We start from the raw sequence: 16922 nt of genomic DNA, 5'->3' as shown, positions 1-16922 counted from the left end.
TTTTTTTTTTTTTTTTTTACTTTCTATTCACCTAAGAATAATGAAAAATGTTGAATGGTTTTCACTTATTCACCCTAATATTCTTGACTTTTAATGAAATATTATTTTTGACATAGGTTTCCACTGTCAAAAACATATAAAAGGGTCATCGAAACCTTAAACCTTTGAATTACTTGTCCTGTACTACCACTATTCAGTGAAAAGTATGTAAGTCTCGGAAGTGAAATCTTTCTTCTGAAGTATTTCTGTCCTTACAGCACATGTATCTGTCATTTGTGTCTATGAAATAAAGAATGGGAGATGAAACAGAATAATACTGCAGACAGATGCTCTTATTATGAATGTTCTTGATCCTTCTCTTCATTTCCCAAGATAACGTTCAGACGTAACTGAACAATGCCTGCAAACGCATGTCACAAAGATATTAACAATAGTGCCACTAAACAATAGACATCATATTTCAGTTACCATCAGGAGTCTCTTAAGCCGAGCTGCTAAAATATTTTCATCACACATGTAACGCAATTCAATCAAGATGTCTCACATATTGTTTAACTCAAGAATAACAAACCATGAAATTATCATGTGATTTACTTTTTTCATTGTCTAAGACAAAGAAAACGGAAATATCTATTTCCACTCCACCTCTATCCAGATGAATTATGTCTCGTTTTTTTCAGATAAGCACAATTGATGAGTCCGTGTGAATATAGCAGAGTTGTTAAATGAGAAACATAAATCTGTGTGCCAGTCTGCAGAATGCTCTTCATTGTTACCGTGTGTCTTCCTCCCATTATTGATTGCCATAATGAATACTTGGATTCCGGCTTACTTTTATTACACCAAAGCCGAATTTTGCCCAATGAATAAAACCAGCCAACTCCATTAAGAAATCGATGGTTTACTTGATATTGTCATTAGCAAGCTTTTATCATAACAGCGAGGAGATAAAGTATGACACTATAGTTCTCTTTCATCAAGTTCAATTTCATAAGAAACATTTCTTAGAATTTCAAGAATTAATCATTTTATCATGAATCTAACAACCATGAGACACGTTATTAAACTCAGTACAGCCCACGCAAAGATGATAAAGCATACACATCATAGATATTATAAAGATGCTTTTGAATGGTTGAAACACTTTTTTTCAGGTAGATTTGATTTCAGGTAGGGCAAGTAACAAGATGGCACATCATCTCAGCACATTTGATGAATATCTACACTATTTTAAATTGTATCATTTCATGTGAATACTGACTTTTGTGACATTTAGGTAGTTGAAACAGTTAATTGATAAAATGTGTCTATGACAAATAGTTATCTATGACATTATGTTATGATGAATATCATAGTTTTGTTGTGTCTGTTTGTTAAGGCTGGATTTATGGAAGTGAATGTTTTTAAATTTGTGGCATACAAATTAAAGCTTTAATTTAAAGTAAAAAATAAAAACAATAGATCTTGGAGTAAGATGAATTGTCACAGAAGTGGCATGTGTTACTAGTGTTATTATTTTAAAATTCAATACTTATTGTAATTCATGGGGATATTATTAAGTAGATGTGCATTTTAAATGTCTTTACATTTCTTTAAAACGTACATGCAGGCTAATTGAGTGAAATTATTCAATTTGCATTTATAGTGTTGCTATTATGAAACATTGAATAATTTTACATTTTGTGCAAACTGTTCAATTTATTTCCTATAATAACATGTTGGTTGATGCATCATCCTCATGCACATGTTAAACTTGTATCTAAACATGTTGCAATTTAAAAGTAAAGTCTATTGTTCTTAAGGGGGGCATCTTTCCTCATATTACCCTATAGTACTTTTACAATATGCAATATGCTATACACAGAGTAATGAGTGCTGCCATTACAAAATTGTTAGTAGTTGCAAGGTTCTGAACCAGTTTATAAAATATTCACATGTTACAGAAACTCACCACTAAAACACACACACATTTTGCAGATGTGACCATGTGTATTCAACGGAAGTACATTAAACCCATGGAAATCATCAAGAATCATTGTAATTGAAGAAGAGTACTCATCGGACATAGGAAATGAATGAGCTTTGCCCTCAGCATGGAATCATGCCTTCGTTTGAAATTGGCTCTGTTACCTCATTAAAAAGATTTAAAGGATTTTACCCTGATAATGTCACCCTAGTTTAAGACTTTATCTTTAACACAATCCTGTACAAAAAATTGTGGGAATTATGTACAGCATCAATGATACATGCATGTCGGAATAAATTAGACATGGAAAGGTTTTATAATGGCCACCCAGAACATGTAACGGTGGAAATGCATTCACTACAGTCTTTGCATGCAGGTTTAAAGTAGCTTTGAATTATAGCTATTAACACTGATAGCAAGAGATAATATTATCCTTGCTGCTTTCACTGAACCCCTCAGCTTCAACTTACTGATTCACATCTCAAACTGTCCCACGTCCGACACTCTTCTCCAAGTACAGGAAAGCAGGAAATGTCACTCAAACAAAAAGCTAGGCTTTAATAAAGAAGTGAAGTTTAGAGAGAAACAGGAATTCTGTTTGAAATGGAAATAAAATGTATTTATTTTATATTGATTTGCTTTTTATATAAAAAGTACTTACATTTAATACATTTTTTTCCCCAAAATACAAGCAGCCAAACAACATATAAATCAAATACAAAATTATAAAATCTGTTGTATCTTAGTAGCGTCCCATCTGAAAGTAACCTGTAACATGATTTAATTCATAATCTCTAAAATTCCCATGTAACAGTAAGTTTGATTCCTTCGGTATCCATGACATGACAAAGATCCGTGACCTATGCATGGTATCTTGTCCTAGGTCTATTATCTAACAGTGATGAAGTCCATTTTGTCAGCCTTAATTTGCTTGATGAAGCCAGTGTAGTTGTATTACTAAGTTCAAATGTAGCTTTAAGCAGGTAAAGTAGCAGAAAATAGTTTTTTTTTATTTTTTTATTTTTTTACCAGACTGTAGTTTAATGACCATCAAACTGACATAAGCTCTGCAAGAAAGTTGTCAAGCTGTGGACCAGACTGCACTCGGTCAATATTTCCATTCAGTGCTGAGCTATCCCAGCATGCCACAAGGTTGGGGTCCACAAACATGGTTTATAATTGCAGCATTTTTGGGTGGTGGAAATGAAAAATCACATCATGGAGCAAAAGTAAACAACACTGGATAGATTTAAACAAAATTCTTCAATGAGAACTGAGTGAAGTCAAGTGTAGCCCTGTGTTGTGGAAGTAAGCGGTGGGGGGGAAATAAAGAAAACGTTACAAGAATATAACGAAAACTCTTATAATGGCACAAGTATGGCATTTCTAGCATAATTAAATATTATAATGGAAATGAAAACTTTCACAGTGTAATATGACGTAAACACTACAAAGAAAAAAGGCAAAGCAGTCATGATGCCCAAAGGCAATGTACCTAAAATTTTGAAAGAAATAAACACACACAAAAAAAAAAAAAAACACATTGTCGTTTTGTTAACTGTCCACAATGTGCAAACGAGCAGTTGTGTATCACAAGTGCAGTTCGACAAAAATGCTAAAAAAATGTAACGGACAAGTATGACTCCAAATATTGCAACAGACATGAAGGCGCAATGCTGATGGAGCCAAGAAACCAAATATCTGGAACCTGATAGGAAATAGAAAATTTGTTTTGCTTGTGTTCTATACATTTTGTACATTTAAGTAAAAAAAAGAGTACAAAGAGTAGTCAGGCTATGCGGCGGTTTCTCGGATCGTCCCATCAAGTTTCTTTGGGAGTAGCTCTCTCCTTTCGTCAGTGTTGATGACTGGTTTGTGACAGTTCTGACCGTCGAGGTACATCTTCGCGTACATCGGATTGGAGTAGTTCATTGGCTGTTTGGAGAGAAAATTGTGGAAAATTGACATTCATACTCCCTTAAAAATGGCAGAATGGCATTGTGATGAGTGGGGCGGGGCCGAGGGACGTGGGAGGAACAGGTGTAGCTCATCTCTAATCACTCCACCGGCCTCGCTCCTCCCACGTCCCTCGGCCCAGCCCCACTCATCACAGGCATATTCAAGAAAATCTTTATTGAATTCAAATGAGTTGTTTTATAATAAATAATAATTGATTAAATGAATCATAAAAATACTACAACAAGCAAATAAATTGAAAACAAAAGTGCAGGATTTTGAGAAAAGCTGGTTCAAGGAGTCGGACTGCAGCATGATTCTAATGTGGTTTCTGTATCATCACTTGGATTAGTGCTTTGAAAAGCATGTTTAATTATGCATATAGTGACATTCTGATGTCAGAAAAGGATTATAAATATTTTGTAACTGTCACTCACAACCCCATCAACCTCAACTCCTGCTTAAAGCAACAACAAAAAAGTAAAAAAATAAATAAAAATAAAAACACGCAGCCGAAGTTGAGTCGAAAAGCCATGCACATACTATCACAGCGACACGCTACGACACATTCATGCGAACCGCACATGGCATATGCATGCAAAAATATCATTTAGAATGACATTGTTACACGTGACATTTAGGTAAAAAGAATTTGACAAAGGAGCCCAAGGTGATCACCTGTCCAGGTATAATTTCCTTAGGGACAGAGTGAATATTCAGCGTGCAAGGGTCACTGGATTTTACACACCAGCCCTGGAACACACACAGTTGCCCCAGCATGCAATCACTAAACAACATCAATGTAAATGCTGCTATTAAGACAAATTTAGACAGAAACACGTATATGGCATGAAACAAACAGTCAGTAGAACACAGTATAGAATTATAGCATTGTTTTTAAGAGGCATGATTACTCTTTAGAAACACATGTCAGAGTTATTTCTGTGCAAAGGTAAAAAAAAAAAATGTTTTTAATGAGGCAAATTCTCAAGGTAAAAGCAACTGCAGGAGGAGTGAATATTTTTTATTGGGTGGGAGGATTCAGGAAAAAAAATAAAAGCCCATGGTGTAAAGAAATAGGAAATAATAAATATTTACACTTGTCATTTATTCAAAAGATATTTTACAGAAACAAGTTCTTTTTGGATCTACCACATTGATATTTATGGATCTACATCAACCTTTTCTTGTATTAAGGGTTTTAAAAATGCCAAACACAAACCTTGTGGGGATCAAGTGTGAAATTTGGTTTGAGAAGGCTTCCGGCATCTGCGTGGTTGTCATGGGCCACCTCATACATGTTGTAGGATGGATTGCCTATCTCCACATTAATGCCTCCATTAGTTATGGGCTGCCGCTGTACGCGTTTCCCCCTGCGACAGAGAAGCACTTCAAATAGCTGCAGATGTCTAGAGACTGTTGTTTTTATGTGCCGTCAATTCTTGAACATACATTCAAAATACAAAGCGGCTTATTACTAGGGATGGGAAAATTAAGATGATTACAATGACACCTAAAAAACAGCAAGGCCCGATGCAACAGAAAAAGAACATCTGTCTTACGTTTTTTATTTACTTTTTTTTTTTTTTTTTTTTTTTAATACTTTTGTCAGCCATCATCTTGACTACAATAAAGACGAATGAAAAGATTAAACATTTTTTTTGCAATGAATGGATTTTTTGTCATTAAAACATTTACAAGATTTGTATAACTCATATTTCATGATTTTACATTGCAAATTAACAGATTGACTAAAATCTTTAAAGCTGTAAATTGTTGCAACAAAAAAGTACCTTTGTCTTCTTCTGCAGATGAAGACACCTGCAACCACTGTAGTAATCAGAATGACCAGCAGGACCAGCAGCACAATGATAGCGATACTTCCTGTTTCACACAAGAAAAAGCCAGAAGCAAAAGCTACTATTAAGTCTCTTTCCCCAGGTGTCTGTGCAGGTGGAACAGGAAATTATTAGATACTCCATCAAAGCAAAATTAAATAAAAGCTACTGCAGCTGAAAAGATATTAAACCAATATTTAACAAGAAGCCCAGATGTTTATTCAGATGTGTCGTCTGACTGATGAAATAACGGATCTTTTCATTTTAATAATTCAGGGACTGAATCCTTATTGAATTAGTAGAGGAGAGCTCTTTATAAAGCATGAAAGCGCTCTTCATTGCTCACCTCCAGCTGTGTTATCGGAGCGGCTGCTCTTGGGGGCCGGCCTCTCGCACTGCGTCCCTGACCAATTAGCTGAGCATCTGATTTAAAACAACAGTGAAAACAAAGAGAAGGTAAGTCAGAAAAGAGATCAAACAGCTGACAACTTAAATAGACAGAGGTCTAAAGTCTAGGAATAGTTCACCCAGTAATACAATTATGCCCTCATTTACACACACAAAGCCTCATATATATAAACGCATTTATTATTATTATTATTATAAAATAAATACATACTTTAATAAAATTACATATATAATTATTATAAAAGTATTTTATAAATAAATACAGTCTATAAAATAAGTAATAAAATGATATATATATATATATATATATATATATATATGCATACAGGTGCATCTCAAAAAATTTAAATATCATGGAAAAGTTCTTGTTTTTTGTAATTTAATTAAAAAAAGCAATCTTTCTTATCATTCTAGATTCATTGCACACAAACTGAAATATTTCAAGAATTTTTTGTTTTAATTCTCATGGCTATGACTTACAGCTTAGGAAATGTAAAAAATTCACTATCTCAATTTCTTTTTATATTTTCTCAAAGATCAATCAAAAAAAGATTTACAAAACAGAAATGTTCAAGATCTCCAAAGCAGGTTTAATTATGCACTCAATACTTGGTTGGGGCTCCTTTTGCATGAATTACTGCTTCAATGCGGCGCGGCAGGGAGGCGATTAGCCTGTGGCATTGCTGAGGCTTTATTGAAGCCAAGGTTGCTTTGATAGCAGCCTTCAGTTTCTCTGTATTGTTTGTCAGATTTTACTTGTCTTCCTCTTCACAATACCCCATAGATTCTCTGTGAGGTTCAGTACAGTAATACCATGGTCAGCAAACCACTTGGAAGTGGTTTTGGGACTGTGGGCAGGTGCCTGCTGCAAAATGAAATCAGCATCTCCATGAAGCTTGTCAGCAGATGTAAGCATAAAGTGCTCCAAAATCTCCTGGTAGATGGCTGCATTGACTTTGGACTTGATAGAAACACGATGGACCAACACCAGCAGACATCACGTCAGCCATGTCATCACTGACTTGAGAAAATTGTCACTGTTGATGATTGTCTTCTGGACAACTGTCAATTCAGTAGTATTCCCCATAATTGTAGTTGCATGCTCTAAACTGACCCAAGAGGTACCCAGTATTAATACTCATAATTAATCAAACTAATCTAGCTCACAATGGAATATTCAAATGTTTTGAGATACTTTTATTTTCCAAAGCTGAAAGTTGTAATCATCATAAAAAAAATAAATAAAAAAAAAACTCTGTTTGTGTGCAATGATTCTAGACTATAAGAAAGTTCGATTTTTTTTTTTATTTAACAATAAAGACCTTTATCATGATATTCTATGTTTCTTAGATGCACCTGTATATATATTTATTTATGACAGCTTTGTGTGCACTATCACTTTAAGATTAGGTGAACGTGCAAACAAACTGAGAACACTCATTAGACAGTGAGCAGTAAATCAGAAAGAAAGTCATGAATCATCTTATTTGTAAATGTAAGCGGTCCTGTGAGGGTCATGTTTATGATTAAACAGATGTTTGATGTTTATCAGCAGATGATATGAGGGTGAAGACTGGATTGCACACATTAAAATTGTACACTATTTAACAAACCGAGAACAGTCACCTTTTCTAATTTTGTGACTGTATATTAATTCCTCCCAAAGCTGAGACTGTACAGGATGTTAGACAAATAAAACAGATGAAAACGACACAAATCCCAAAAAAACTGAGAAGAAAAGAGAGAATCTGGAAGATGTAGAAAGCTGCTTAGTATGGGATGTGTGTTCTCCAGGATGGTGCTGTAGGATCGTGGGAAGTGGACAGTGGAGAAGTATATGCAGGGTAAATCAATTGAATGGATGGAGTCTGGTGGAGATGAGGCATCTAAATCAGGTGAACAGTGGGACCTACTTGCATCGAGGTTTGTTAAGGGCAATTATTGTGCATATTCCTTCATTCTGACAGTAGTAATCGCAGGGATTGGCCAGCTCATCACAACGCTGGTTCTTGAACCCTGCCGTGCAGCTGCAAGACATCGCAGTGAGGTGAGCACAGTAAGAAGTGAAATAAGTGTGAAGAACTGAGAAGAAATGTGCATGATCTGTAGAGTAGCAGCAAGTGTCTTGCTTATAGTTTCAGGATCCTTCATGTTTTATGACCATGAAATTAAATCCACTCCAGGGATACTAGTATTCAGGGTTCAACACTTTTTTCACCCATGAATCTCCATGACTTTCAATGATCTGTTCCTTTTTTTTTTTTTTTGGAAATCATTTTACAAAGATTGCTGGCCAGGACTCCCTGGAAGAAGAGATTTCTTATCTCAATGGGACCTTCCTGGAAAAATAAAGCATAAATAAAATAAATAAACTGATGTTATCACACTTTCTCTACGTCTGAGCAAGGAGCTAAGCATTTTCACAAAATACATTTCCCAGACTTTCTAGTATTTGACTAATTTCACTGACTGTATAATGACTCTGTTTTGGAACAGGCTTTACTATGTTTCCTTCTTGTCAGGTTGACTGAGCGTCTCGAAAGTAAATAACTGTGCTATGAAGGAAATAACTTTGCCTTCCCAAGAATATACGACTCTAGGCTTTGATAAGGAATTCATTTACATGATATTCATTTCAGGTCAACTATCAGGACTTCTTGGCAGATACAGATCCATCATTCCATACATTTCCTGTGACTCAGAGGCAGTGAATGAAACACATTATCGGGCCTCACAATAAGAAAAAACCCAAGAGATAATTTGCATGCAAACTGATTCCATTCTTTCCATTATGCCAGTCATTGCCACAAATGCCATTTAAATGGCACAGAACATTTGATGATTTTCAAAACAACCATTTACATCCTATTTAGGTTTGGAAACTGGTGATAATTTAATGCTTGCTTGCTAAACACCATGCTTCAGAAAGCATCCGTTATACATGCCTTCTGTCACAATCTGTGTCTGCAGCTAATAAAATCTGATGAGAAGGAAAAGATTGGTAACTGTAAACATCTTGCATAGGACAAGATGGTAAGGAAATGCAAACAGTATGTGAAATCATCAACAAGAAACAGTTAATTCAATAATTGTAATCTTTAACAAAGAAAACCGTAGCTTATGACCCACAGAGATTCTTTAAAGAAGTGCTTAATGGTATGGACTTTTCACTGGCATTAGCAATTTAAATTTATTGTGGAAAAATATGAGTGCAGGTGTGCAGTCTGTGCAAAACATCCCACACTCAATTCGCAACTCGTTGATTATAATGATTATAACGGGAGTGATTTAGTTTTGCATAAGGCTGCAGTTTATTCAGGGTGTATATTTTATGCTAGATCCAACACTGCAAATCACTGCTTTTCAGAGCTTACCGGATGTTTACAATTGATTTTAAATTCTAAATTCACAATTAATCTTACATTGTGATGTAGAATAAATAAATAAACAAACAAACAAATATGTATTTTTTTATTTAAAGAAAATGTGAATAAAAAAATATGTTAAATAACTAAAATTTAAATATGTAAATGTGGGTCCCTGTAAAGCCAGTTAGAGTGCATATATTGTATTGTGAAAAAAAAAAAAAACTTTAAATAAATAAATGTGATTATTTTAAAGGGGGGTGATTCTTTTCTGTACCCACACTGTATGTGTGTGTGTGTGTACGCATAATGAATGAGAAAAAAAAGTGTTAAAAATACTTTTTACTCCCTGACTATTTGCAGAAAAAATAGAGAAATCTCTCAAATCAAAGTATGAGGGACACATGCATTTTTTTTTCTCTACTGGTCATATCTGACAGCTTTGTGGCCTTACTACCTCTATTATCATCCTCCAATAAACAGGGTGCTGTGCAAGGGCACCTGCCTTCACCTGTTCCTGATCTTGCAATGGAAAAGCAAATTTATTCTTGACAAAACAAATGATCAGGGTTTCTAAATGTATCCATTCCTGCTTGCCAAACCAAACAAAGCAGGACTCCAGCTGTTCTCAGGATGGTGCTCCAATATACACAAGTCCACAGGGTGGACAGGTCCTGCACAGTGTGAGTCTAACCTCATCTTTATGAATGCAACCCCCCCCCCCCCCCCCCCAACAAAAAAATAAATAAAACTGCTGCACCTGACAACATGTCCAGTGCTAAAAATTCATGATTTTTCAGTATTAATCTAACCTCTGACACATAAAGGACCTTTTATGTGATTTGTGCGAATATTCCCTCACGCTCGAGATAAGAGTTGAAGCTCTGACCAAATCAACACATTTATGCATTCAGCAATTTCAGCTATGTTTAGTATTTCTGATTATTCATTAAAACAAATAATACACAATTACATAATACGGTTCATAACGTTGGGGTCAGTATTTGTATTTTTATTTAGCCTGAACACGATGATCATAAGTGACAATCTTTTGTAACATAATGTCTTAACTATTTCAAATAAATGTTGTTCTTGAAACTTTCTATTCATCAAAGATTTGGTCGGGGTCCTGATCACCCTGTCGGGGGTTATTCTGTGAAAACAACTGGCTTGATGTATATTATCCTTTAAATAATATGTAAAAATATTACAGTTTTATTGTATTTCTGACCAAACAAGTGCAGTTTTGCTGAGCAAATAAGACATTTTTAAGAAAAACAAAAACATATTGGCCCCACATGTTTAAACATTAGTGTATTTAGTAGGTTTGATGATGAAACCAACAAATGATATACATATACACTGAACTGAGCAATATTAATAACAATAAAAATAAAATAACTTAAAGCATAATGAAGAAATAGCTTTGAGCTTTTAACCAAATGTAGGCTTTTAGGCACACAAGAGCTTGAACTAATTATTCCTTTGTGCTTTTTAAGTCTGTCAAACTAAGTGCCAGTGTAGAGCCCCCCCACTGAGGAAATTTTGGGCCCCATTGACGGGAAGCTTCTGAGTCTCTGACATCTGTATAACTTTTCTTAATTAATGATAAGGCTTCCAAGATTATGCGCCATGTGGGTCTAATAGCTGAGAATTGGAATGTGGACAAAGGGAGGCACTTAGTCATTCTTACTGGCAGAAGGGTAGGCTGGTGTCAGGGTCCAGATGACAGGTGCCTCCGTTATAGCAGTAGCCATCACACAACTGGCAGCTAGAGGCGATTCGACCACTGGTACAGCTGGCACAACGACAACAATTGGATGCGATAAAAATGTGATTGCTGCATAAACCGAGTCATTTCAGTGTGAACTTAAATAATGTCTAATAAAACTGTCAATAAGGCTTTGTATCATTATGAGCTACTTGAATGTCACTGCAGTTGCTGGAACTTTATCATCCTGAATAGAATTATAATGGCACATCAACATCAATTCAGTACTTAATTTGCTTTAGATGAGGAATGATTTTTAAAGGCGAAGCATGTCATTCCTATGGCAATAAAATTACTAGACCAAACTGCATGAAGATAATAACTGTATTCAAACATGTTTAAGATATTAAAATTAATCAAATACATATTTTCAGAGAAAAACAAAAACAAAAAACAACAACAACTAACTTGCAAGCCACATCTCCTGTATCTCCATTAATGATACAAGGTGCTCCGTGGCACCGCAGGCACTTGTCGACATCACACTTGACCCCTTCAAAGCGAGGCGGGCACACACATTCAACGTGTCCTGAGCTGGACAGTGTGCAGGCCTGTGAATGGACGCAGTGGTGATGACAGATGTCTGTCAGGGAAGAAAAAAAATATGTCTAATTAAGATATGAGGGCACATTTCTTTCATATTATGCTCAAGTTTAATTAGAATTTTACTAAGCTTTAATGAGATTAAATTATCCGCATCAAATATCTACTGGTACTAAGATGAAAATGTGTCACCCCTTGGGTGCACAGCACTGAAAATGCACTACTGGTGCACAAATTAAATTGTTTAGCAACACATTATAATAACAAAGACTTCATAACAGCATTTTTTTTTTTATCAGCAAAGCACAGAAACACCTCAAGGTTGTTACAGCAGCATTAGAAAACCTCTTTGGGCACAGATCGCTCAAATACTAGCAAATGCCCTTTCGAGTCAAATAAAAAATTTGTTAAAATTTTTTTTGTTCCTGTTACCAGCTGTGAAGAGAAAACTCAACAATTGTTCCATTAGCCACAACTTATTGACTGGTCTTCTATGTAAAAAAACACAACAAACCCCCACCACAAAAATAACCTTCTATGGAGATTGTCTCATTTTCTCCACATTTCATTCTGTCTGTTCCACTGAATGATCTGAACAAGCAATATGGATTCTGATGATACTGAATTAAAAGGGTACATTGGTGGATGTAATTACCTGCCATGAGAGTCACTGATCTATTGAATTAAAATGCAGTTGCTGACCATTTCTGCTGGGTACAAGCAATCTCTTACAATACTTACGATAAAGACAACGGTCGCCCGTGTACTCTGCCAAGCAGCGACACACTGGCTGGTTTCCAGGGCTTACGTCACATGTGCCTCCATTCAGACAGTGATTATCACAGACCCGCTTCTCACAGTTAGAGCCAGTGAAGCCTGTGACGCAGCGACAAGTAGGTTTCCCTATGATTGGAGTAGACAAAAGTATCCATGTGAGTGTCTTATTCATGTTTTGTCCTTCTGGTTTTACAGGCCAGAGGAAATAATTTTGTAATAGGCAATTTATGGGTAGAGCTGTATTGGAGTCCATAAGAACCATACATTGACTTCTGATGTGAAGCTGTTGGAAAACATCATTAACAGCAACCAAATAACCCAAGCTCTGCTGTGAAACTAACTTGAAAAAAAAAGATTTGGTGTAAAAGTGCCCTGAGAATCCAAAAAATATTTAAATTAATGAGGTCGTATAATTATGATGAGTTTGTGTATTGCAAGGGATTGTCATAGCATGTTTAGGCCACAATATATTTCTCTTGGGAAATCAAGATCAACTGCACATTAGCATACAAACCAAGCATCCACATTAGATTATAACTGTTATTACAAGCGCACACACACTGCTACACTTTTTTTTTTTTTTTTTTTTTTTTTTACAGATGTCTTTAAAATATTAATTTAGAAGAAATAATCAAACTGCTAGGCATTCTACATTTCACAGCAGTTGCATATAGGCTAGTATGCATGTAGTTTGACTGCAAGTACTAAAGACCATTTCAGATACTTCATTACTCAAAAGGAGGCAAACGATTCAGTCATGTATTGAAATCTACATAAAGCTGTTTGAGAGTTTCTTACCAAGAGGTGAGCCAGTGCATGTGCCTCCGTTTAAACAGTAATCTGTACAGTGGTTGACTTCACAACGTTCCCCAGAGAAATTAGGCCAGCAGTAACAGCGCCAGTCTCCTTTTTCATTGGCCATGCACCGCCCTCCATTCTCACAGGCAGGTCGGCACAACTCACCTTTACAATATAGAAATAAATTAACTCAAAATATTAAACCTTCATTTTCTTTGTACCCACAAAGTGATACAAAAGAAAGAAAGAAAAAAGAAAGAAAGAAAGAAAACCGCAGGCATAGGAAAGTACAAATCAAAGTGGGCAGCCCTACAGTAAAGTGAGCCTTCAGACCTGAGACAATGGGGTCAATACAAGAGCCATTGACCAAGGTCTTCCCCTCTGGACAGCTGCAGCTGGCTCCGAATGGATTGAGCAAGCACATAAAATCACAGGTCATCCGTAGACAGGGATTGGCCACTGAATGCAAAACAGATAAAGAATAAATTGAACTTGGAACTTACAATAACGTTAAGATAAATTGATGCAGACACTTATAATAATTATAATTAAACAATTAATAGTAATTACCATAATTATTTTAAGATAAATTTAAAATAATACAAATATATTTTAATTATATTAAAACAATATTTGTTGTTTCTTATTAAACTCAACCCTGCACCATTTTACAATTTATTTATTTATGTATTTTTTTTTTAAAACAAGCACTTTAGAATTGCTAGGAAATTATAGTGAAAAAAAAAATATTTAAAACATACCTTTTACCGTTTTAGGCCCTATTTTGTAATATATTTATGGAAAGTGCTATCTAAAACATTTTCAGTTTATTTATTAAATTTCTCAAAGTCACTCATCGAACTGGCAGCTCAAAAGTTGCAGATTTGAAAGCCGTGGCTCAAAGATGCCAGTAGTATGAGGGAACATCTGTATCAGTCTTTAGTGTTTTGCTGAGGACATCAAACCTAAACTTTTAGCTTTTGCTGGCAGTGCACAAGTCTCTCCACCAGGCTAGATCTCTGACTTTAATGAGTCAGTGGGGACTGGCTCAGCTGCCCCTCACTACAAACCCACCAGAAAAGAAAGATCTTTTTGAGGTTGTGAGGCCATTAACACAACCAGATAACAAACTGCAACCAAACTAACAGCAGAGCAGGCCAGCTTCTGAGAAGACAGTATATTAGAGAGCTGACGCATGTGGCGGTCGCAAATGCAATGCATGGGGAGGAAAATTAAATGGGTATTACATAACTATCGAGGCATACTCATAAGGCCATGTCCAATATGTTTTCATTTGAAAACACATCTTTTTCTCTCCATTTTGGCCTTCCGTCCACAATGAGATGGCGTTTTTAACCAAGGAAAATTTAGCTTTTTAAAAATGCTCTCCAAACTGGATATATTTTAGTGTAGTGTGGACTGTGAAAACGGAGGCTTTTGAAAACGATGATGCAAGTTTAGTCCGTGGTTATACTGGTATTGTGCTCGTTATGTGCTATACACTTTTTGCACTTTAACACTATTACTATAGATGTGTTACTTTGTACACTCTTCATATCACAGTCCTGCAAAGATGAAAGCAAATTTACTTGCAATCGCTATTTGCGGCAAAACATGAGGGCAGCTGCATTTTAGATCAGACAAACAATCATGAGTGTGCGACCTGGACGCATCTTAAATAAAATAATCCTGTCAGAAAAACTGCACAAAAACCTCCCATGTGTATCATCTGCAGTGAGCTTTTTTAAGGCTTTACGCTTGCGCAGAAAGTGAATTTAACGTTTTCTGATCTTTCAGTATGGGTGAGACACTTTTGGAAAACAGCGCTAGTGTGGACGGAGAGCGTTTTAAAACGAAAACGCCATTTTCAAATGTATCCGGATTAATGTTGATGTAATAGGTGAACAAAACACTAATGAAGAAACCATACCTCAGGTTAAAAAAATAAATAAAAATTTTTAAGAAACTGTAGTTGTTAAAACAGCAATGCTGGTGATTTAAAGTCAGTTGAACTTGGATAACTTCTTTCACTCTATAGTAAGAACAGGATATCACTCTGATCTTCAAAACATTGCAAAATAACTATCTTTCAATACCCGGTAGAAACAGCAAGCCTCTGTCTGTCTGTCTGTCTGTCTGTCTGTCTGTCTGTCTGTGTATAACCACAAAAATAACCTCTAAAAGAATTGTTTCTTCACTCTCCAAGTTGTACAAAAAAAAGGAAAAGCACTAAATAGAAAACATTTAGAGAAAAAGTGTTCTCTTACCATCCTGCTGCTTGAAACGATGGGAGATCAGGACATTTGTTGTTTTCTCAATACCCAAGTCAAGAGGTTCAATAGGTTTTTTGCCATATTTGTGAATTCTGAAAACTTCATTTTTCAGACCTGTTCCATAAATGTAATCCTCAAAAATATCTATTCTGTATGGCTGTGATATTCCTGTGCGGGCGTGAAGTGAGACAAAGACATCAGACAAACTGAATCTTCAATTAAAACAATTTCAATGGTTAACGATTTCAGACATATAAGATACACGAACAAAGCAAAGTACTATCAGATTCCCTTTTAACTGCTCTTCTCACCTTGCTTGCCATCGATTACCACCAATGGATCTGAGCCATCGAAACGGACACTGCCAATGACAGAGTGCTCGGCATCGGCCCAATACACACGCTGGCTGAAATAATCAATTGCCAACCCTACAGATAAATGATGGGAAGAGAGTTATTTTCATAATTAGAACTTGGCACAGAATGTCATAAAACTTCACAAATTCAAACATGGACACAGTCATGTTTGCAGGGTTTACACTACTGAAGCATTATACAAAAGCAACAACAATCCATGAAAAGATAATAGGTTATTAATGACCATAACTGTAACATGTTTATCAAAATAAAAGAATCTAGACATGTACGTTCCATTAATTTTGGTCATGTGAGACTTTAGCAGAACTGTAAATTGCTTTTAAATAACTGCTATGTTTAGGTCAATGTGATGCTAAATTGAACTTTTTAGATAACCTTTAAGAAACCCTTGCTTCAATGTGGACATATTCAGCACAATAGCTTCAGATCTGTGTCCTTTTGCTCTTCCTGAAATAAACTCAGCAAAAGTTTGTCCCATATTTTTCTGAGTTTGCCTTGCTTGATTATATTTCTTCTCTTGATTAAAGACTCGGATGTTGCATTTTTGTTCCTTTTCTAGAGATGATGGATTCCTAAAGCTGCACTGGAGGCGTAATATTGGCCCCCATAAAGGAGGCCATGGTTAAATGTAGCGGTACTTAGTCTTCCCCCGAGGAATACGCCTGCAGTTTTACCTAAAGGCATTGCATCTAAAACATTCCCTCAAACTCGGAAATGGAAAAAGTGCTGTGATATACCAAAACAGGATATGAGACCAACAAGCTTCAGCATAAATGCATTCAGACCTCGACCTTGTTCCTTTAGAAAGAACCAAAACAACAACCTCTCATTTATCACACTCGCAGAAAAA

General features: G+C 35.7%; 1 protein-coding gene across 1 annotated transcript in view; it reads right to left on the bottom strand.

Annotated features, from left to right (window-relative positions):
* Positions 1–2613: 2613 nt before the first annotated feature.
* LOC128019997 (low-density lipoprotein receptor-related protein 1B-like) overlaps positions 2614–16922 on the bottom strand; it is a 199717-nt gene continuing 185408 nt past the window's right edge. Inside the window, exons 79-91 of the mRNA XM_052606482.1 lie at positions 16007–16123; positions 15690–15863; positions 13756–13881; positions 13423–13587; positions 12589–12750; positions 11713–11887; positions 11227–11331; positions 8082–8195; positions 6107–6183; positions 5716–5806; positions 5145–5295; positions 4601–4675; positions 2614–3901 (exon numbers count right to left, since the gene is read on the bottom strand). Coding sequence (XP_052462442.1) covers positions 3761–3901; positions 4601–4675; positions 5145–5295; positions 5716–5806; positions 6107–6183; positions 8082–8195; positions 11227–11331; positions 11713–11887; positions 12589–12750; positions 13423–13587; positions 13756–13881; positions 15690–15863; positions 16007–16123 — 1673 coding nt within the window. The 3' untranslated portion in view covers positions 2614–3760. The remainder of the gene's footprint in view (positions 3902–4600; positions 4676–5144; positions 5296–5715; positions 5807–6106; positions 6184–8081; positions 8196–11226; positions 11332–11712; positions 11888–12588; positions 12751–13422; positions 13588–13755; positions 13882–15689; positions 15864–16006; positions 16124–16922) is intronic.

This window comes from Carassius gibelio, chromosome A9 (assembly GCF_023724105.1).
Source record: "Carassius gibelio isolate Cgi1373 ecotype wild population from Czech Republic chromosome A9, carGib1.2-hapl.c, whole genome shotgun sequence".
NCBI classification, from domain to species: Eukaryota; Metazoa; Chordata; class Actinopteri; order Cypriniformes; family Cyprinidae; genus Carassius; species Carassius gibelio.
This window is presented reverse-complemented; position numbering and strand designations above follow the sequence as displayed.